This window comes from Diadema antillarum, unplaced genomic scaffold (assembly GCF_040938485.1).
Source record: "Diadema antillarum isolate AM-2024a unplaced genomic scaffold, OU_Dant_1.0 scf00000108, whole genome shotgun sequence".
Taxonomy (NCBI): domain Eukaryota; kingdom Metazoa; phylum Echinodermata; class Echinoidea; order Diadematoida; family Diadematidae; genus Diadema; species Diadema antillarum.
In genome coordinates, this window is record NW_027270997.1 from 1,595,010 (window position 1) to 1,618,729 (window position 23,720).

The window sequence follows — 23,720 nt, forward strand, 5'->3', positions numbered from 1 at the left end:
ATACTTGACACAGACAATGAAGCACAGATTTGGGCTCTTTACAATGAGCGTGTTTATACAGAGAAGCAAAATACGCGCTCATGCTGGCTCATGCTGGCTCATGCGAGAGGACCTCTCGAATTTTGCTCTGTATAAACACGGCGTATGCCGGCATACGCCGCTAAATGCAGGCTCATGCGAGAGGTTCCGTCCGCCACCTTTTGAGGTGGCCGATGCGAGAGGAGCCTCGCGTATTTTGCTGTGTGTTTATACAGACGACCGAAATTCGAGAGGTAACCGGAAAGCGCGTATTTTAATATCTGTCATGGTCGAACCACGTCTTCTCCTTCTTACTGAAAAACTGGATTTCAATTGATCATTTGGCCGGGTGGTTGCCAAGAGGAATGTTACAAGAATGACCTTCAAGCTTGGTGGTCCTGATGACTTTGCCGGTGCCATCTTGATTTTTTTTCCATTTTTTTCCCATCATGTGTAAACTGCACTGCGAACGTGACCTATGCTTGACCCCAAAATTCGAGAGGTCCAGTTCAGCTGAGGTCCGCTCGCATCGGCTCGGATCGGCTCGCATGAGCCGGTATTTTGACTTCTGTATAAACACGAGAAATAAGCGCTCATGCGGGAGGTAAAATACAGGCTCATGCGCGCCGATGCGAGAGGCTCCTGTATAAACACGCACCAAGTTGCACTTTCCCAAGCTCGTACCACCGTTAGCTTAGCTCCCCCAGTGGGCTGGCATTGACCCACCCACGGGTGACTCCACCATGCCTGACTCCACGGACGTTTCCGAGCCGGAATCGCCGTCCCAGTGGGCAAGGAAATGCAGGCCTATCTTCCCAGGATTAATCGAGATCTAGTATTGTTTGCAAGTCAGAGAAACCGTCATGGCCTACATACAGAGCATCATCAGACCCCCCTCTAGATTTTTGTTAAAAAAAAATTTTGTGGCTTCAAGGAAGTAGCCTCATGCACTGCTGTTAGGGATATGTTTGAACACCTTGATGTCCCAGTTGCTCCTCCACCTCCTGGATTAGATCTACATGATCTTGTTCAGGTTCCTCCTACACCTTCACCCCTCACTGATGGTCGGCTTACTCAGCTGAGACATCAAGTCAACCCAAAATGCTAAAAATTCACTTTTTCCTCCTCTGAACTGGCTTATGATATCTTCAGTAAAGGTAGCATATCAACATGTATTACCTGACAATCATGCTCTTGCAAATTTTGAGTTATGAGGTCAAAGGTAAGGTTGAAAACTACAAAGTAAATTGTACTATTCAGTGCTGAAATTACAGTATTTTCTCCATACCTTGGAAATGGCCAAATGTGTACCTGACAAAGTTGGTATAACTGCAAAACTGCACAGTGACTCTGACTTTGGGTCATGGTGTGAATTGTGTCATGAAAATGCTGAAACTGCACTTCTTTCTACCAGTTGAAAATAGCTCTGAAAATTTGTGAATGTCATTTTACAAGATAGTGAATATATTTTCCAAGTTAAGCTGTTGTCTTACATGAAAGGTGTGTCCGCGATTTAAAGACAGACCAATAAGCAAGCATAGCAAGAAAGAGGAGCAGGCCAGGTACTGAAATGCGTTTCGTCCTGCTCAGGCTGAACCAAAGAATTCCAAATTTGTATTAAAAGGAATGTCTTTGGTTCAGCATTGGTAAATTTTACCTGAAGACATGAAAGCATAGCACACCACATATAGTTTTAATTAATTCAGAGAACCTAAATTATAAAATGAAATGAAATAATTAAAATGCAATGGGATAACATTCTGTTAACTGCCCACTGCTTTGGAAGTTCAAAACCAGATATGTCAGTGTTTCTGAGACCCTTCACTGAAGAATAGCAAAATCTATCCTAACAATGTACAAAAAAAAAAATCTGGTATCAAAATTATTTTTTTATGAATTGTATTGTTTTATGGATTTATTGTGTATTTCTTTATATTTTGAACATTTTTTTTTTTTCATTTTGTTCCACAAAATTTATTACAGAACCTATTTTAAGCATAATTATGTTAAAATCAAAAGATCTTAGCCATTGCCAGTGAAAATAATCATATCTTTTTGAATAAGGTGAGAAAACTCTACTTGCATAGACTTTATACACAAAATCATATTTTTGAGCCATATTTAACCTGACAAACATGTATAAAAGGTCGTGCCGTGTCGTAACAGTATGCTGATTTTCATTGGTCGTGGAAAATGTTGAGGATGGGGTTTTCAACCCCCCCCCCCCCACGACCTTTTTAAGGTTAAATAGTTGAAACTGCATAAACTCGTCCCCCAAAGATAAGCACCAAACAGATTTATAAAATGGCAAAATATACAAATTAAGCAGAGGACAAAGATATTTTGAACATTTCTATACTCTGCACATCCTATTCAACACACAATATGACCATGAATAACATAATCTTGTCATTTCAACGCTTTAAACGTAGATATACTTTGTAAATATTGAAAGACATGGAAGCCTTCCAAAACCCAACAAATGGTAAGGATTGTGAAGGATTTCAAGTTACATTTAGCACACTGCAGGCAGGCTGATTTTGCTATAACACATACATGTTTCCCATAGGCATCTCCCTGAGTATACTCTGGGCTAGTCTTCAACGGGTTAAGACAAATGCTTTCAATTGGCAATTAATTTCATGATCAAATGAACACACACATACACACTCGCTCAGACAAAATCATGTAAGTCAAAATGTCATCCACTAATCTCTGTTGGCAATCTTTGAGGTAAACGTGGTATCTGGCACGAGTTTTAAATTTCACACACTGCTTTCTGCCGGTCCAGAAGATCATGAATACCTGAGAACTTCAAGCTATGAAAGTCTGGAAGAAAACTTTCTCCTGCTTCTCTGGAAATGGAATGTCTGTTTGATGCCAGAACTTCACCCCTAAGAAGAAGAAATCCAGAGCAGAAAGACACGCAGGGCTTCCTCCATCCCTACAATTCTTATCTCTTTTGTAGTGCGTCCAGGAGAGAGACGATCTCATTCACAGTCAGCTCCGGCTGAGTAAACTGCAGGCGATGCGACCCCTTCTCGCAGCAAACCACTCTTCGCACTGTCCCTTCTGTTTCAGAGGAAATGATAAAAATAAAGTGACATGTGATAAGGTTATAATGATAATGATAATGAATAACATTTATATAGCGCTTAATACTGATGTTTCTAAGCGCATCAAATCGGGGAAAAAATAATATATATAACGTAAAAACAAAATACAGCATTATGTACATATTATGATAACGACAGCAACAACAACAACAGCAAAATTAAGGTTGTGTGAACAGATGAGTTTTCAACAATGACTTAAACCTATCAACATTTTCAGCGTTACGAATATAAAAAGGGAGTTCATTCCAAAGAAGTGGGGAAATAACTGAAAAGGCCCTATCACCATAACGTGTACAGGTGCGGGGACCACGTGATAATTGGAGAGCGGAGGAAGAAGAAGAGAACGGGTTGAAGTGGAGGAGCGGAAGAAAATTAAATCTTTAAGGTAAGATGGGGCAAGATTATTACATATCTTGTAAACAATAAGGAGGATTTTAAAAGTGATACGTTGATGGATGGGGAGCCAGTGGAGGGAACTGGAGTAATGTGTTCAGATCTTTTTGTAAGGGTCACAAGCCTAGCAGCTGTATTTTGAATTCTTTGAAGTGGTGCAGTACTTGAAGCAGGGAGACCAACAAGAAGGGAATTGCAGTAGTCAAGATGAGAGGAAACAAATGCGTGAATGGTTTGCATGCCTAGCCTAATTTTCAAATCTAAAGAGCAGAGTTGACAAATTCTGATGTGCTCAATGCATAGTGAAGATGTCAGTGACACTTCAGAGCAGAGAAATAAGGATATATTCTAATTATTGGCCGAGCAAAATAATTACTAATGCAAAATTGTCAATTTTTACAGCACATTTTGGGGATGGTTAATAATTTTACCAACTTAATATTCCCTCTCAAAAACAAAACAAACATCACTGCTAACATACTAAAGATGAAGAACAGTATCTTCTAAACCATGACTTCTTCATTTTAAAATCTTCATCAAAATCAGACATTTGGTGAGGTAATGATATTCACAAACCAAAAGGAGACTTGTCAGCGAGTCATTTCATTAACTCTTCCACTTTTCATGTAGTTTGTGAAAACATGAACAACTTGAAGTTTTATTAAATTCCAGTAACTTTAGTTCAGATGCTGGCACCAACAATCATATCACTGTCAAGATGAACACTGAGTGATGGTCCACTTTGAGTTGGCCATACTGTGGTATAATGATACTCTGTTGATACCCTCTAAAAGCATTCAAAACTGAAAAATAAACCATCAGGGTGGACCACTGCAAGTGTTAAGCTGTCATAGTGAAATGACAACATTGCAAACTGAAAAGCACTCTGAGAGCGCAGACCTCCGCCAAGCAGCTACTTTCCACCGATGATCTTGCTCTTCCCAAAGAGATTTTTCTCCTCTCCACCACTGGGGAAAAGCTCTTTGGGCTTTTCCATAGAGATCAGTGATTTCTACCCATAGGTATACCCGCTGAAAAAAATCGCCCGATTTCCCAATATAGAAGCCTTTGTTACGTCATAAACCTTCAGCTGCGCGGCACGCTCCTCGCCCTAGCAGAAACTAGAGCACGCACTTTAGCGCGTGTTTGAAAACCTCAAAAATGCGCAGCTTGAACTCAGAAGTTCATTGACCCCACCTGTCAAAATATCAAAAATCCTTCATAAATATCCAAAAATTTCTTGGATCACTACCAAAAGTTAATCATTTGTTACTTGTGTCATTCTCAACCTTTCCTGTCAGTTTCATCCAAATCTGCGCACAACTTTTGGAGTTATTCTGCACACAGACAAACAAACAAACTAACTAACTAACAAACAAACCAACGGTAACGAAAACATAACCTCCTCCCTTGGCGGAGATAAATATGCTACAATCTGTACGCAGATGTCTGACATTCTATGTGCCATACCAAGATTTGGTGACATGCATAAAATATGAAACTTACAAGCCATGAACTACTAAATGTAACAAAAGCAGACCTGACCAGCTGAAGATTACACCTTAGACTGCGCCTAATTCACTGGGGTCAAATGTTCAAATATATGGTTAGTGCAAGAAAGCTCTAAAACATTAGACTTGTACCAAGGCTGCAAGGCACTTTGCAATCTCACAGGTGCCTTGTGCACAAACATTCATCACACCATCAGTGCATTATGTTCAAATTTAACATTGTGGAGCATCACGAAATCATATTAAAGGACAGGTCCACCTTCATATACATGTGGATTGAGTGAATGCAGCAATATTAGTAGCACACATCAATAAAAGTTTGGGAGAATTGGACAATCCATTCAAAAGTAATGAATTTTTAAAGTACCTGCACAGTCACTGCTGGACGAGAAGACTAGTAGAGTGAATGATGTCACATGCATACAATGCTATATTATAAGGAAAATAGATAGAGAATTTTACAAAATTTTACTTTTGAAAAAGTAAAAATATGTTGAATTTTCTTTATACTTTTATTATATCGTTGTACACATGTGACATCACAAGCTGGGGGTGTTTCATCAATTTAGTCAGTGCTGACAAGTTGTCAGCACTGACAATTTCAGCAAAAAATCCTTGGTTTTGATTGGCTGAGAAGCTGTGGTCACTGACTGTTACCATGGTGATTGTCAGAGACTGACAACCTGTCAGCACTGACAACTTTCGTGAAACAGTGCCCTGCAGTAGTCTTCTCATCCAGCAGTAACTGAGCAGAAACTTCAAAAGTTCTTAACTTTTATACGGATTGTCCTATTTTCCTCAAACTCTTGCTGATGTGTTCTATCAATATTGCTGCATTCATTCAATCCACATGTCTATGAAGGTGAACTTGTCCTTTAACCCTATCTGTGTCACGGGCCGATTAAATCGGCCCAAAACCTGCCATGTAAATGCTTGGGCCGATTAAATCGGCCCTATTTTGATTGACAGATTACTTCAATGGCTATGACACTACCACTCTCTAAACTCATTTGTGATTGGCTGACAGTGTAAGGAAACGATATCCAGTGTGCAAAAAAAGCTTCCCCACCTTCAACCAATCAGGAAAGCCTTCTCAAAGTCAAAAGAATTGTGGTGGCCCCGCCCATGTTTATTTGCATTCAGACTGCAATGTATTGTGTACAGTTTTGCTATAGGTTTCTTGTGTGGAGAACTTACACGAATCTGTATATGTGGGACTGTAATAAGATCGCCGTGTGCGATGAAAAGATCGTACACATGGGTCAATTTTCATCCATTTTATCTAAGTCAATATAGTAAAATATGAAGTGAAAACATTCAGGATAGGGATTTCAACATCTTTGAATTCTGTGAAGGGGTATGGTTTTCGTGATATCGGCCTCATAAATGAACTGTAGAATAAATGAACACTGCACGTTCAGTGCAGCAGTTGTAGCTGTTTACTCAGCACTAACAGCGGTGCAATGGGTCTCTAGTTAGCCGGGGCTAGCGGGGCAGGGTGCTAGCAGCAATAAGGGTACAGTAGCCTCCTACCCGCAGCTGGACAGTCTTGGTCTCGAAGCTTAGAAGCTGAGGTATGTTTGACTGTCGATCATTATTATCTAATAAACCGTTACTTTATGAAACTTATGTTCAATGTAGGTTTATCATAAAGCAAATGACTACATTGATGGTTCAATTCTGTTCAATGAGGAGAGTGCAAAGGAGTCTAGCATACTCAACAGGAATGGACACTCTGAAGACTGAATATTTTCAGTGACAGTTTTTACCCTTAGATTATCTTACCATACATGGCAATATCATAGGACAAGAATAATCTAAACTACAAGTAAAAGTCGTATAATCAATTAATATTTTCATCCTGACTGGATGTTAGCATGCTTTATCTACTTTCATGCCAACATTTCATTCATAAAACCAGAAATTGTGCGAAGTGTGTAAAATGTAGGTTGTACTTGCCACACACTTTTGTTCATAAAATGAAAAGTACTAATGCTACTGACAAAATAATCACATCATCTGAAAGCTGAATAAATTCTCTACAACATTTGTATAGACCTTTTTGGGGTATAAGAGCATATTGTGTGAGAAAATGAGGTGGTAACATGTACAAGTAAGTCTGCAAAGATAATTATGTGACATAAGAGGGCGTCCTACTTAAAATGTGAGGGCGCCCTCACTCAGATTATTATGTAATATGAAAGTATAGACCATAAGCTTTCAAATGATGTATAACATGACACATTAATGTCAATAATAACAATCAGAACTGGCCAACAACAATCCCATGTCTCTGCACTGCAAAATGTCTGAACATTCTGGCTTCGTCTATGTGACAGAGATAGGGTTAATGATGATGATTTATAAGACTTCTTCTCACCATGGAAGGTCGCAAGTGGCTGGCCATCAGCATCGTACTTCTTGATACCGTCTTCGGCTATGCTGAGGGTTTCTATGGTACCAGGAATCTTTTCTGCCTCAACGATGGTGTCATCCACGCAGTAGAAGAGGAGCGAAGGGAGCTGTTTCCTTCTCATCTCCTTCAGGTCTTTGGCAAACTGGGAACACAGAGGGATTAACAAAGATCAAAATTATCTGATATACTTGATGACACTGACTGGGATACCTAAAATATTGCACAAGCAGGGGCGGAATATTGCCCAAGTCAAAAGATGAGTGCAATTTATTAAAACCCTGGACAAGGGCAATATTTTCTGGTATCAGGAGGCCAAAAGGGTGATAAACCTACTGAGGTGATATGAGAAGGGACAGAACAAACATCGATAAGTCAGAAATACAGGGATGAAAGGACAGTTCAGGCTCTTCAGGGAAACCAAGAGCCTGGGTGTCTGTTTGGTGAGCCAAGACCAAGGCATTTTCAGCATTATCTTTTTGACATTAGAGTTATGCCTTTCATTTGTAGGTTAATATTCCGATTTATTTTTGAATACAGTCAACCCTGCTTATTAGTCGACCTTGCATAAGTCGAACAATCGCATAAGTTGAAGGTCTTTTCAAGTCCTCTTCTCTTTATTTTTGATTGAGTTCAATCCCTCATTTCAATTCCGTCTCTTTGTTTTCTATTGATTTTAATACCCTGTAAGTTGAACTTTCTCAAAGTCAAAGCTACTTCTTCAGTCCAGATAGATTTGACTTACGCATGGTTGACTGTATACAATACATGTATGCGAAAAAAATGAATTGAGGGGCCCAAATATTACAGACAATGGAGTCTTATTATATATTAATAAATCATCAAGTATGACTGTGATGAAAGAATGAACATGAACAAGAAGGGCAGGACAGATGGGAGAAAAGGTAGCCATCATTAAAACTTGTGCCAAAACAACCCTGAAAGTTCCCCCCCCCCCTTTCATGAGGGGATAAAAGGGGGAGGGGAAGAGGTTGGGGAGCAGATACAGGAGCAGAAACTGGGGGGGGGAAGGAGGAAGAGGAGGATGAAGAGAGGAGAAAAAAGATAAAAAATTGGAGGAGGAAGAAGAGGAGGAGAAAGAAGAAGAGGTGGAGGAGAAAGATGAGGAGGACCAAAGAAAAGAAAGAGAAAGAAGCGGAGGAAAACGAGGAGAAAAAGGAGGAGGATGAGGAGGAGAGGGAAGAGGAGTTGGAGGTGTATGAGGAAGAGGATTTACAAGGAAAATGATGAGGAAGAGAATGAGTAAGGAGAGGAGGAAAGGGAAGAGGAAGAGGAGGATGAGGAGGACGAGGAAGATGAAGAAGACGAAGAGGAGGAGGGGTGAGGGAAGAGGAGGAGGAATACAAGGAAGTGGGAGACAATAATAGACCATATACACCCATGAAATTTCACACGTCTACACAGTCCAGGATGCTAAACATGTCTCACCAGATCAAATCGCAAGATAGCTGCCTCATGGATGCACAACACCTGTGCTTCCCGTGTTCTTCCCCTGAAGCCCATCCGGAACACATAGTTAGAGACTAGATGCAGGACAACCGGTCCAATGATGGGAAGGAAGACTGCCCGGTAGAGAAGATACGGGAGGTAAGGAATGACAGCACACTGTCTCTGCATCCTGAGAGAGGATAAAGAGGTAACATCAATGTGAAATGCTCCTGTGTGCTAAGTCACCATATAACCCTCCAGCTACTGAACCTCCTGTTTGAAAGTCACCAAAAAGTTAAATCTTACTTGGCCATTCTTATAACCTTGTGGCATATCAGGGCAATAACCCCCCCCCCCCCCCCCCCCCCCCCGGCTTAGGATTAGGTTCAGGATTAGGATTAGGGTTAGGGTCAGGGGAAGGGTCTGGGGTAATTGCCCAGGGGAAATTGCCCCAGACCACCTTGTGGGTATTTGCTCCAGTTAAGTAGAGGTGTATGAATGTGTGTATGTGTGTGCTTGTGAGTTTATATGTGACCCGCTACAACAAAATGGTCCTAAAGTCGCGCACGGTCGAAGCCGTGAAAATCGAGTTTGAAGTCAGAGCATCAAAATTGGTCAAAACTTACGATTTTCTGAATTTGACATATTATTACATATTATTATATTATATATATATTATACATATTATCTGACATGTCTCCTATCATCTGTCGAAATTTTGAAGCAAAATGATGAAAGGAAAGACCAAAAAATAGCGTTTTTCTGGGACATGTTTTTTGGCGTTTCAACGAAGCAGAAACTGGTTCGAACATTTGGAGTGAGCGCCACACATAGGCTCCGCCCCTAACAACGACCAGAGTGATCTCATTGGTCAGTTTGCTGCTTGCCGCTAACCGAAGCGTGAAGCTCGCACACTGCCCAGTTGACTGGTGCGTGCTGGCGGGGTGCGCTATGCCCAGCCGCTTCTCCTGCCATTCTGGTCACTGATTGGTCGGTGAGGAGACCGACGACGCTGTGTTTGAAGGAGCATTCCGGGGGTTGCTAGGGCTTACCTTCCATTGTTCGGAGGTGAAAACTGACTTGCGTGTCCTTTGATCGTGATTGCGTCGCAAGGAGAACTTTTAGGGCGCTTTTCTTGAAACAGTGATTTCCCAGACGTCTCGACATGCTCTCTTTTAAACATCGATATCTCCGCAGCCGATTATTTTTATATGATGTGTTATATATCAATTTAAAGCAGAAAGATTAGGGATTTATGTCATGTAATTTTCAAATAATCGACCTTGCCCGACTTTAGGATCACTTTGTTGTAGTGGGTCACATATAGTTTGTGTCATCCACCTATCATGCTGCTCTGTAGGTTAATTTCTGCTGATAGCATGACTGGCTTGTTTAAACCCATGCTAGAAGTGTGCGAGTTACTTCGTCCATGATTATCTACCAATGAGTTAAGAATAACATTGCCAATCGACCCCAAGGTGTGAAAGGGTTAAATGAAAGTGACTGACAGTACTGAGTAAAATCTGATTTGGTCTTTTGGCTGACTGTTTGAAGTGGGACTATGTCATACTGTGTAAGCTGTTATTCTCACAAGGGTTTCATTTTTGTGAATTCTGCCAATCACTGTTGGACCGTGAATTTAACAAACACATGAAAATATCCCAAACTGACCAGGCATTAGCACACTCATGATAGCCTTGGTGTCAAAATCGTGAAAACAACATCCTGGGAAAATGTCTGTGACATCATTTGCATACATATCTGCATATGAAAATAACAGCTTATAGAGTACTTTTTACTGTCATTCTGACTAATTCACAATGCATGTGAGAAAAGATAAGAGCTGTTCTCCAGCAGTCTGGTATGTATTCCACTATCTTTCAAATTTAATTGTGGGTCAACCACATCTTCCAAATAAATGAAGCTGGGACTGACCTGTGGGGTATGATGCCAGTACCACAGATCATTCCTACGGACTGCACCACTCCGTCCAGCTCAGGGTCAGCTGCCATGCTAGTGACCACCATGCAGCCCGAAGAGTGACCAATCACCATAGCAACTCTGTCAATCAAGACAAAGAGAGCAGGAGCTTGATTTATAGGCAAAGACTACAGTAATGACAGTGATGAATAATGAGTGAAATTCTGTAAGACCCAGAAGTGTGGCGATCCATGGGTGGTCCGATTTGTTCGCTGCCCACCTGGGGTACATGAGAAAATCACAAATACAACTGATCAGCGCACATGGGCATTGAAGTGGACGCTCATTGGTAATGGTAGACTGTACAGTCGAGATTCTTTGCCTGTGTGCATACTGACTGAGATCAGTGATAAAGCTATACAAAATTTATTATAGAGATTCTCGAATATATTGAAGCAGGGCCAGCCTTCCCATTCCATAGCACACGCACACAATGAGGTATTTAAGTGGAGTGCACTCCCATTAAAATGAACATGCTTATAATGGAATTCCTGTTACAGCAAAGTAAAAATTCAGGCCGCAGCAATATTTGTGCTATGCTTTTTATTGTCCATTTGTTTGGTTATAATGAAATTTCCATTTATATAATGAAAGAAATTTGCCAGTCCCAAGGACTTTGTTATAACTGGAATCCACGGTAATGCTTTCAAAGCATTATCTAAGTATGATGACAAACGCCTCACACAAGACAAATCGCCAAAATTTCATGTGAACCCGCTGCAAACATTCAATGACATTTAACCCATTGAGGACAGCCTAATTTTGCTACAACACGCATTTCTCATAGACACCTACCCGAGTATAGTCGGGACTCGTCCTCAATGGGTTAAGCACCCTAAAGTGATAATATATTTTTGGTTGACATGGGAATTCAGGTTTTAAATTGTAACAAGATAATTAGCCATTCTAAAATGGATTTTCATCAAATAAACTTTGAATTCCTCTAGAATTGTATGCTCTGTCATACTGTATACGCCATTTATTTCGCGAGTCTAAATTTTCGTGAATCGGGAATTCCCGACAATATCGCGATCGTGGAGTCCTGTATTGAATGGAGAAGTGTACACGCGTACGTCACATTCACATCGGGATCAGAGTCAATATTTTCGCATGTCTCTAATTTCGCGAATATCACCTGACTAGGGAAATTCGCGAAAATAAAAACCTCGCGAAATATTCGGCGTATACAGCATTTCAGAAGTGGTTTCTATTTATCTCGTAAAAAGTCTGAATTCCCCATCTCAACAAAAATTATACCATCCCTGTAAAGACGGGCAGCTGTGAATGTTCAAATGTGCATCCACACTTGTTTGCTTGTTTGGGAGCTTGCATCTGTGCAAAGCTTGCAGAAAACAACAAATAATCTACAGTTAGTTTCTAACTCTGGTGCAAAGTTTTCTTGTTCTGATCTCGAGCATGGTATTGATGTCACTTGTACATGTACATCTTGAGCGCTTAGCTCTTGAATACTGAGTAGTTCTATAATTATGTAGCACACACAGCCATAATCACTACATCACAGATCCATGCTTAGCTCTGTGAATGTAAAAACCAACATGCCTCATAAGGCATATAAACTTTCTCTGCTCAAGTGGAACCACAAACAGGCTTATCCACTGCAATTACAGAGTCCAGGACTATAGGTGGAGATAGCCCTTTTGTAAAAAGCCATTGGAAATAGGGACACTGCCAGTTTAATCCCAATGGAATGAGGTACATTGTAAAAGGGTTTAAAGGGAGTGCTCAGCCCCAGCAATTACTTGATTACAAGACCATATTTTGCCAATGTGTGAAGCCCCTTGACTTGTTCCAACCTACATCAATCCTTATCTTATCAAAGAATAAAAAAAGAACAACTCACACTTGGCACTGTATTCTATTCCCTTGCTTCTATTCTTATGACAAGGATTGCCTTCAGGGCTCCAGAACTTAAAAAATCGAAGGACATATATGTGATATGTGCATGCACTTATCTAACAGAGAGTACAAGGCATCAAATGAGCATGCTGATTAAAGAATATCATCAGACTTCAAAATGAACAGAAACAAAATGGTTTACTGCCCCTTCTCCCATCCCACCCCACTCCCCCCCCCCCCAAAAAAAAAAAGAAGAAGAAGAAGAAGAAGAAGAAGAAGGAAAGAAAGAAATCTCTACTCTCTGTAGCACAGGGCATAGTATACGAAACTATCAACCCTGAAACACTGTGGTTCAATACCAGTACATGCCCAGTTCTGGTTCTACTTGTGCACACTTCATGCTTGCAAATAATGTATGAATAACAAGGAAAAATAGAAATTACGCGGTGCGTAATATATGTCCCCGCCGGAAGTAGCATTTAGTCACCTACAGTGTAGTGCCATCACATAAAGCAAACAGAATTGAAATCAGGTTAGAAATGGCATGAAGGAGTAGCATTTTGTAGCCAATGTACAATAAAGGTAAAAAATCAAGGTCAGAGGTCAAAGAAGTCAAAGGTCAAAATTCTGTGTAGAAGTTTTGAAGCCCTCACATAGTGCCATCACATAAAGCAAACGGAATCGAAATCGGGTTAGAAATGGCGAAGGAGTAGCATTTTGTAGCAAAATGTACAATACAGGTCAAAAATCAAGGTCAAAGGTCAAAGAAGTCAAAGGTCAAAATTCTGTGTACAAGTTTTGAAGCCCTCACCTAGTGCCATCACATAAAGCAAACGGAATCGAAATTGGGTTAGAAATGGCGAAGGAGTAGCATTTTTTAGCAAAATGTACAATACTGTAGGTAAAAAATCAAGATCAGAGGTCAAAGAAGTCAAAGGTCAAAATTCTGTGTAGAAGTTTTGAAGCCCTCACCTAGTGCCATCACTTAAAGCAAACGGAATCGAAATCGGGTTAGAAATGGCAAAGGAGTAGCATTTTGTAGCAAAATGTACAATATAGGTCAAAAATCAAGGTCAAAGGTCAAAGAAGTCAAAGGTCAAAATTCTGTGTAGAAGTTTTGAAGCCCTCACCTAGTGCCATCACATTAAGCAAACGGAATCGAAATCGGGTTAGAAATGGCGAAGGAGTAGCATTTTGAAGCAAAATGTACAATATAGGTAAAAGGTCAAGGTCAAAGGTCACAACTGAAATTCTGTGTAGAAGTTTCAAAGCTCCCATGTAGTGCTATCATATAAAGCAAACAGAATCAAAATTGGCTCATAAATGACAGAGAAGTAGCAAATTGAACATTTTGATCACACACGGACGCACAGACGGACGGACGGACGGACGGACGGACGGACAGACGGACACACGGACTCACACACGTACGGAGCCCGTTTCATAGTCCCCTGCTCGAACTCGTTCGGCGGGGACAACAAATAGCTACAGGAATAATTACAATATAAATACTTGGTATGATATTTCTTGTCTCACCTACATCATGTGGTTGCCAAAGGTATTAAAGTTACATTGCAGCTCCCTGGGTTTGAGACGTTCAATTTTGAAACTCACCAGGCAAATTAACAGCCAATACCCGATAACCCCTAGCTGCTATGCGGCTGCCGATTGGACGATATGCCCCGTACGTGCCTGGAATCCCATGGACACAGATGACCACTGGACACTCTTTGCCCTCTGTGCTCACACCGGGCCATTCTCCGTACAGCATGTCAAAGTTCATCCCGAGGGTGGAGATCGTGACGGTGTGTTTCCGAAAGTCCTCCCCCATGTCCTGCCGGAGGGCGTAGTTCACCTCGTCCGGCCGTGCAAATCGGCGCGCATCAGGATCAGACGATGAAGAGTTGTTACCTGATGTCATCTTTGGTGTGACGGTCTTGTCACACGACGGCAATCTGTAATTCTGTGGCGTTTAACAGTGTAGTAATGAGCAGAGTATCATGTGAGTGCATGAGATACAGTGTAAACACACATAAATCATGATGTTACACACAAAAACAAGAGACAATAGGGCCATTCTCAGATTAAGTGTTCAATTCCATGTGAGTAAAACCGAAAAATCAACCACAAAGTAATACATTCAAAGATGTGTTTTTGGAAACTTCAAAACCGGTCAAATACGAAACAAAAAGTGGAACATTCTAAATGATGGCCATTCATTGAGTAAAAATGAATTGAAATAGAGCATCATATATGATATTTGATCACCAATCAGATACGTTACCGCAAATTTACATGTTGTAGTGGACTCCTAACTCTGAATTAAATTTATTGTTTTGATCCAATTTCTGTTTAGGAAAAGACATCTGTCCCCCTAAAGATATTGGGGTTTTTCAAGAGGTAAAGATGTTGTCATCCCTTGCTAATTGGTAGAAATTATTTCTGTGTGGTAAGTTGAAATATGCTTTTTGCTGAAATGAAATGTAACCTTAAGATTCACTTTGTATTTTTAGCAAATTTCGCTTACAAATAAAGTTTCGAATTCCACAAATCATGCAAAGGGAACGATCCAATTTGGAATTTCACAAGAAACAAATATGAATTGCTTTCCTGGGGAAATAACTATTGAAAAACATCGAATCACCTTTGGTAACGTATCTGGTAAAATATAAGTAATAATTTTAGTTGTGTATGAATTAATAAATATCACCTGTTTAATTATTTACCTCATGAATTGATGTAAAAATGAATGATGTAAGCCCAAATTAACCATTTTAAACATTGTACGTAATATTTAAACTATGAAATGTAGTGGAAAAGAGCCCTAAATGTGAAAGCTGAGTTCTTCATTCACAGAATATTCTCATCTTACGTCTGAATGTATTTATCCATCTGACTATAAATATTCATTACGTTTTGATGGATAATGCAAACAAGGTTTAAAAAATATATGTTTGCAGGCATTTAGAAGGAAGTAGGTACAGTCTCTATGAACTCGATATGCTAAACAGTTGTTTGACCTATGGTAACGTATTTGGCTCATTCCTTTTAATGAAAATGAATAAATAATTGTTCAACTTATCAATGAATCTTGAGTAGTTCTTCATATGTTGAAAAACACTAGAATAAATATGCAACAGAACACTGAAACTTTTCTCGGAAGCGTTTCATAAACTACTTTTTACTCTTTCAAAGTTTGGTAACGTATCTGGCGTACCGTAAATGAATCTGTCGGTGAAGTTACAGAGCAATTTCTACTAAATATTCTTCATTTGAACATAACTTTAATTTTTTATGGAAGCGTCATTCTATGCAGAATTGTTTTATGAACACTTTGTTTTACATAACATTATTTGTCACCGTGGGTGCCCTGAATTATACGTAACGTATCTGCTAAATCCGAAAAGCAAAAAAACTGATATGCTGAATCTTAGCTTCGTCTTGTAAGATAAACGTTCAAAGTTGTTGCATAGAATATGAAAGTGGCTGGGTTTTATAGAATAGAACTTTGGAGTTTATGAGCACACAACGATTTGTTTGTAAAAACATTTACAATTTCTTTTCAGCATTTTGATTGTGTGGTAACGTATCTGTCGGAAAACTTGGCATTAAGTTGTGAGACACTGATGCAGAAAGAAAAATCATGTGAAAGTGTTGGTCTTTTTCACCTCTCTGTCCTTTTCGTGTAAGAATATAATCCTGAGGTCCAACAAAACGAAGCATGTAATGTGTAGGGATGAATTTTGACCAGATTTGATCCCCAGAAAGCACAAGACCAATGAGCAAAATTCGGTCACGTATCTGGGGTAACGTATCTGTGGTAACGTATATGGTCGATCATATTATCATGAGAGCGATATCTACCAAATATTTCTCACTTGTACTAAACTTTAATGTTGAATCGATGCGTCATTCCGAGGAGTAATGTATAATATACAATTTGTCTGACATTGCAACATCTGTCGCAGTGGGTGGCGTGAAAAGTATGTCACGTATCTGTCCAAATAAAAGTGTAGAAAACCGATATTTCAAACATTGTACCGTATTCTCAAAAAAGAGCTGTTGCACAAAAAATCTAAGTACTTGCAATGTATGAAGTATATCCTCAGGGTTTCATATACACAGGGTCATTGCATAGTCTTGTTATTTTTGCAATGCTGTAACACTAAAGAAACTGGTAACGTATCTGGCGGTGAACTTGGCGACAGGTTTCAAAAGGCTATAAAAAAAGAAGTCAATAAAAATTTTGGAACTTTTTGAGTATTGTGATTAGCTATATGATATGCTCATCGTCCATGAAAATGATATTTGGAAATTGTGTTTGTGGACGGAGAGGAGCAATAAAACATAATTCTGAAATAGCCGGCGACACTGCGTTTTTGGGGTCTTAACGAAGTTTAACAGCAAAATTTTATACAAAAAGGCAGATAACCGCATTTGATCGTGTTTATTTTTAACAAATAAAGTCCTCGTGATATATTATAAACATTTAAATAGTATCTAATAGGTTTCAGGGAACCGCAAACTGTCATGGAATGTCGGCGACACCAAAATTCCGTATTTGAACGCTTTTACTGAGAACGGGCCAATAGCCACATTCCCACTGGCAAAAAGATCAAAAAGTTTGATCGTGATCTTTAAGATCTCAAAATTTTGCCAGTATGAACGCAAACTTCCTGCGAAACTTCTTGCAAAACTTTCCATTCCAGCTAGGGATAGTCGAACGCTCACCTCAGAAGATCACTGCTATTGTGTCGTCGTACAGGTGTTCATTGTTACGTCACAATCATTAGACATATGTGACCGTGCACCTCAAAACGAACATTAAGTCGCACACACTGATTTTGCGTGAGGACTGACAATAAGTGAAATGAGTCAACCTAGCCGAACTTGACTTTTTCATATTTTCTGAAAGAGCGGGTCTTCTTTTACATTATGCTAAAATTTGTTATCATAAAACGGGCAGGAAAGTGTGGTTTTTTTTTAGCAGTTTATCTCGAACATTTTTGGTAGAATAGTGTGATTAGGTGTGTCTTTAGAATCCCTTTTTCATTTCTGAAAAACCTTGTCCACAATCTTCACTTTCAACTCTAATAACTTTTGAAAGGATAGCCCTACTGCTTTGAAAGTTGGTATTAATTATGGACAGAATGTGTTAATGAGGCATGCTTAATTTCACTTTAATTTGATAATCCCTTCATTGTTGTTACTCTGGTGGGTTTATACTTCCTGTTTTTTGTCCCATTCATCGCACAGCCAGCACGGTTTGGTAAAGATTAAGCGCTTGAATAGACACTGTACTTCAGAGCCTCTTTTCTCAGTTCACACTTTTCCTGAGTTTGTGCTTTCTTTCCAATATTTAGATAGGTTAGGAGAGTCCATTTGATTTGAGTTATACATCGTTTTAAAGCTTAAAGTCTGCTCTTTCAGAATATGGTCTTAACTAAAAATTCATGTCTGGCGACTTTTTGTTTGTTTTGAGGTGCAGGGTTACATACAATGTATATGCAGATGGCACCTTCTGTCTTCTTCCTTGAGCATGCGCACTAATGACTCAAACTTTTTGATTAAAAGATTAAGAAGTTTGATAAGTTAAGGAGATTGATCCCATGGTCTTGAAAATACATTTTTCTACAAGTTCATATCCATACCTCCTGTTCATTTTTTTTGTTTTTTGATGCACCTTTGTGCGACACTTGGCGCATCAGCAATATGAATATGCATGACAGTCATGACGTTTTTAGCCTTTGAATAATGCCCTTTTGCTGCGCACTGTGTAGTGGTGTTCCGAGTGAAATGTGCCCACCAGCTAGTTTGCAGGCACAAACCCTTGTTAATCACAATGAGCCTGCGCCATGGAATGTTCGCGTGCACTTCACGAGCACCAAGATTCACGAAATTAAAATGCAGGCGAAAGTTCTTGTCTTCACTATATGCATTGAATGCCAGTGGCAGTTTGTGAAAATTTAATGCCGCAAAAAAGGCCGTCGGCTCCAATTAGCGAAAAATTAATGCCGCGAATATATCATGATTTACAGTCTTAGCTTCTCAGATGCTGCAGTGGTACATAGTCTTGGTGCATACTCCTTTACGACCAACAAAGGTGCCTGTAAACTGAAACAGTATGCCGAATATTTCGTGAGGTTTTCATTTTCGCGAATTTCCCAAGTCAGCTCTACTAGGTGCTATTCGCGAAATTAAAGACATGCAAAAATAATGCGTCTGATCCACGTGTACATTTCTCCGGTCAGTACAGTACTCCACAATCACGAATTTAACCACTTGCGAAATTGTCAGGAAGTCCCCATTTCCGAAAATTTAGACTTGCTAAATATACAAAAAATTGTATGGTGTATCGCAGTATCCACCAGCAAAGAGCAATCGGGCGCCACATGCAAGTTGCACGGGATGTTGCGCGCAGCAAGAGTGCCTGGTCAAAAGGCTAAATCTAGCTGCTACCGGCAAGCACATCAAGCACAAGTGCAAAGGTTTCAAATATGTCATACAGAGCAGTTGTCCTTGTCACACTCACAGATTCCTCTTGACTGAATCATTTAATTAAGTCATCAATGTGGACAGAAATGGACTGTTATAAATAGCAGAACCAAATGGTCACCATACTACCCCATGTGAGATCCCAATCCCATCATCCGCAGCCTGCCGCCGCGCTGAACACTTCACGTTTGGGCTAGTCGCATGATCGTAGTTATAGTTAAAATATACTATAAAATGGGTTCAAGAATGTGGCCAATTGGAAGCGCTGAAATGAGTCACGTGTGCTTGTATTAATTTCTCACTAACATGCACGGCCTGACGTCACAATGTTTACACTAGCAGTGCGCACTCAATCAGTTGTTACAAGTGCGTCGCGCGCTACTATACGCGCTGTCAATCCTGTAAACAACTTCTAGTTCGGGCTGCCTACCGGCCGGCCTTTCTTGTGTGCATAACATGTGTGGCGTACGTATACTCTTTAATACGTACAGCACTTATACTGTGCGGGATTTCCAAGTGCGACGTGCGTAAATGTTTGGGACGAACATCTGCAGACATCAATTCTTGAGCGAGTGCTACATGTAGCTGACTGGTATTGACCCACAAAGGTACGTGAAAAATGATGTTAGTTTTCGACCCATTTTATAAAACAAATGATGCACAGGATTATGTCGTGGCGTTAGTGGAGATGCAGCTCACTCTCGGGTATTTACAATGTAGTGCAACATGCACTCGGCTTCACCTCGTGCATGTTTCACAATTGTAAATACCCTCGAGTGCGCTACATCTCCACTAACGCACTCTATCCTGTGCATCATTTGTATATCGGTAGGTACCTACACATACATACAAACACACATGTTGCACATCTCCCCACCCCACCCACACACGTACTTGTACACATTACCGTATTTTACATGTAGATTGTAGGCCAAACGAAACGTTAAAAAAGGTTTAATCATATGGTAAATTAATAGAACTCGAGAAGCAGACTAACTAATTGAAAGTCTATATCGACCGATTTGCCGTTTGTAACATGTTAATTTACATTTACATTTGTGCCTTTGTGGGTGACGTTTTGAAATCATTTCTACATTAACGGTCGTTTAAATAGCACATAACTTATAGACCGATTCTGTGACGCGCTATGTGTATTTTTGGCATGGGCAGCGCCATTAACGCGGTGTCTTAGCCGACCCCCCCACCCCCCCCCCCCCTCTCCCCCTGCATCCCCTTCCACGCGCGGAATGAAAAACTGATGCATGGTCGTTTTAGCCAATAGGCATCTCATACTGAGTGCGCGAATGCTTGCTTAGCGCGCGAACCTTTGTTACAAGTGCGCGGTAAACACGTTGCCCGGGGGGTGGGGGAGAGGAGGGGGGTCGGCCAAGACACCTCAAAATGAGCTTATGGCTGCGCCCAGTGCCACAAATTGTCTGCTGCCCTCAACGAACCCGAATCGGTCCATAGTGCGGCCATTAGGGGTTACTACATTTGTGTGCAGCAATGTATTTAATTCTACATTAGGGGTGTTTCTACATTTGTGGTCGTTTCTACATTTGTGCCAATTGTGTTTGTGGGTTCAAATTTCAACTCCCATTCATAGATGCCAAGTTCAAAACATTTTTTATGAGTGAGATTTTCATGACTCAGCATCTCTACGCGCGCGCATATACTGATATAGGTGTGCGTGAGTGAGGGGAGGGGGGGTGTCCGCCCTCGATCCTCCCACGGTAAGGAGCTTTTTCAATTTTTAGCTCTTAAATAGTTCTAGTCTTAATGGTGCAAGCTGGTGAATACATGAGTGACTATTTTTTACTTATTTTGAAAGACAAAAGGGAAATATGCCTTCAATTGCAACTCTCACTTTAATCCTTTAAGCTATGCTCCCAATGCGTGAGAAAAATGGGTGTCATGCGTGAGATCGTGAGACAGACCCTAAATGCTTGAGTCTCACTCACAATGCGTGGTCTGTCCCATTGTGCAGGTGTATTGACTGCTGCTAGAGAAGAAGGCAGTCCAGCCTATTGACCGAAAGATCGGTCTGTATCTGTCCGTCGGGGAATGTTCCGCGGAGACTGCGTCTGGCTTCACGGATCCCCTCCGTATACGGAGGACAGCGTTAATGGCAAAATATAAAAAGAGTCCTCCGGACAGACGGATCTTTCTGTCTATCCAGCCTACTACTACCATGGCATGGACCTAGCAAAAACTTTTTGCTAGGTCCATGCTACTACTAACCTAAACAGATATGTTCACTCTTCAATCTGTGTTAGTAGGTCCTACAACCATAAAATACAATAGTATATCCAGCTAGCTACGTGTGTTTCAATATCCAAGGACTAACTTTACTTACGAGAGATCTTGCCAGTGTTTGGAGCCGTCGAACGCTCTGGCGGCTGCTCATCGCAATACAGCCAATCCTAAACATATGAGTGGGCGAGCTCAGCTTCAAATGCCACCAAACCGTACAATACGTCATGGCAATGGGGAAATCACAGCACCAACAATGTGAGACACCGTAATTATGTTCCCACTCCTCCCGTATGAGCCACTGCGTTATACAACCAAGAACACCGAACACGCAAGCGCAAGCGAGCTACAAAAAAACCACGTGGGTGAATGCTAGACACTGCTTATTTCAAGGATCAGTGAACACTACACAAAAGAGCTATCAAAGTTAAACAAGGTCAAGGAGCTTCAATCATTGCTTTACCACAATGTGCAGGTAGTGAAGAAATAAATTGACAAACACGACTGTTAGTGTCCCCGGATCATCGGAAAGCTGTTTCAAATCCACAGACCATTGTAGGTTTACCCCACAGCTTAGCTAGCCTGACCAGACCGCTGTGCTTCAAGCGGCTGCGTGTAGTTACCCACAGCTAGGCCAGGTAGTGTATTAGGATCTTTCGATTGGTGGTGTGGTGGGGATCCAGGCCAGGTGCACATACACAATACATGTGTGCGTGTCGATTATTATGGAGGGTAAATCCATTGCCATTGTAGTTGGGTACCTAAGGGGGGGGGGGGGGGGGGGGGGGGGGGGGGGGGGGGGGTCACCGTGCACCCCCCCGACTCCTCGACACTTACATGTTCAGGATCCTCATGACGTACCAAAACATAATCAAGATGTTAACAGGAACGAAAAGTGGCTGTTCTAGGTGAAATTTAATGTATTCTATTGTTTTTCATAATTTCTTATGTATTTCTTTGTTTTTCAACTTTTTCAACTTTTGTTTTTTCTTTGTTTTTCTATTGGAAATTGTCACTGACCACTTTTCTACCATAATTAGCACAAAACTAATCAATGAAAGTGGTTAATTGTAAAAATAATCAGGTTTTCATGACCTTCATGACAGAGCGGGCTTCTGCACAATACACAAGCTGTAACTCAGAGAAATAAAGGCGAAATGAAAACAGCTAGAAATTAAGACTAGGGTCGGTAACGCTTGTCGCTATTGGGGCACTGAAAATGACAAAATTATCACAGTTTTTGCATTTATTTCACGAAGGATTCATCGAAACGCCTTAAAACTATATATGTGCATGTTGCTAGAGATGTCAGCAATACAATGGGATACATTGTAAGGTATAATATTGTGCATGGTTACCATGGTAACCGGATGCCTACAGGTGATTGGTAACTCCCAAAACTATCTGGAATTTAGACAGGTTTGTTTCTTTTGCCTTTCGTGCACATCACTCATTGTAGATGAGTTCTACACTGTAAAATTAGTCTGGATAAAAAGGGAAAAGACGCCCAAGATTTTTCCCTCATTCTCTCCTCAGCATTAATTCATTACTGCACGTTTTGAATAAAATTTACATATCATGATATTTCATTTTATTCTATATATATATATGTATATATATATATATATATATATACATATATATTACAATAGTTAACAAACACAAAAGTACACTTAATTCTTTGATGGATAATCCAGCGCACGTGTATATTCCTTCTTTAGAAAGGAATTTATCGGTATTCTTGAATAAACTTCCTTTAAGAACGTAAACAAATCAATTGCTTTCCTCTGCTCTTTTCCAGGATTGTTTTGAATAACCATCGCTCTGTAAATACTCGAAAGAGCTACTATAGAATATTGGCTTTGCTTTCTGTATTCATCTTATTTTTAAGGGAAATTTGTGTCCATACATTATTAAAAACTATATACATGTGCCTATGCTTTGAAGTCAAATTTGTGTTGAAAGTACGACGGATGCAACTTTTTCATGTATTTTGCTATTCGAAAATGATATCTTTCTTTCAATGGCCGTTTATTATGCCTTTGCTTGCAAATTTTGCTGTAACTTGAGAATGCTTCAAAATATTCTTCACATATACCTGATGTCGTACACTTTATGCAGAAGGAAGGACATGCTTATTGAGCTTTTTGAAATTATGGGCTTTAGTTTTCGAGTTATTGACAACTAAATTCTGATTGGATAATACTGGTTGCCATGGCAACAGGAAAACTTTTT

The 23,720-nt window shown here is 40.2% G+C and overlaps 1 protein-coding gene across 1 annotated transcript; it reads right to left on the reverse strand.

Annotated features, from left to right (window-relative positions):
• Positions 1-2,111: 2,111 nt before the first annotated feature.
• LOC139719307 (uncharacterized) lies at positions 2,112-21,952 on the reverse strand. The gene is made up of 6 exons (XM_071630727.1): positions 21,589-21,952; positions 14,352-14,700; positions 10,836-10,959; positions 8,901-9,090; positions 7,419-7,596; positions 2,112-3,090 (listed from the first exon to the last, which is right to left on the reverse strand). The coding sequence occupies exons 1-6, from the start codon at positions 21,712-21,714 to the stop codon at positions 2,972-2,974; spliced, it is 1,086 nt and encodes a 361-aa protein (XP_071486828.1). The 5' UTR covers positions 21,715-21,952; the 3' UTR covers positions 2,112-2,971.
• Between the last annotated feature and the right edge of the window lie 1,768 nt (positions 21,953-23,720).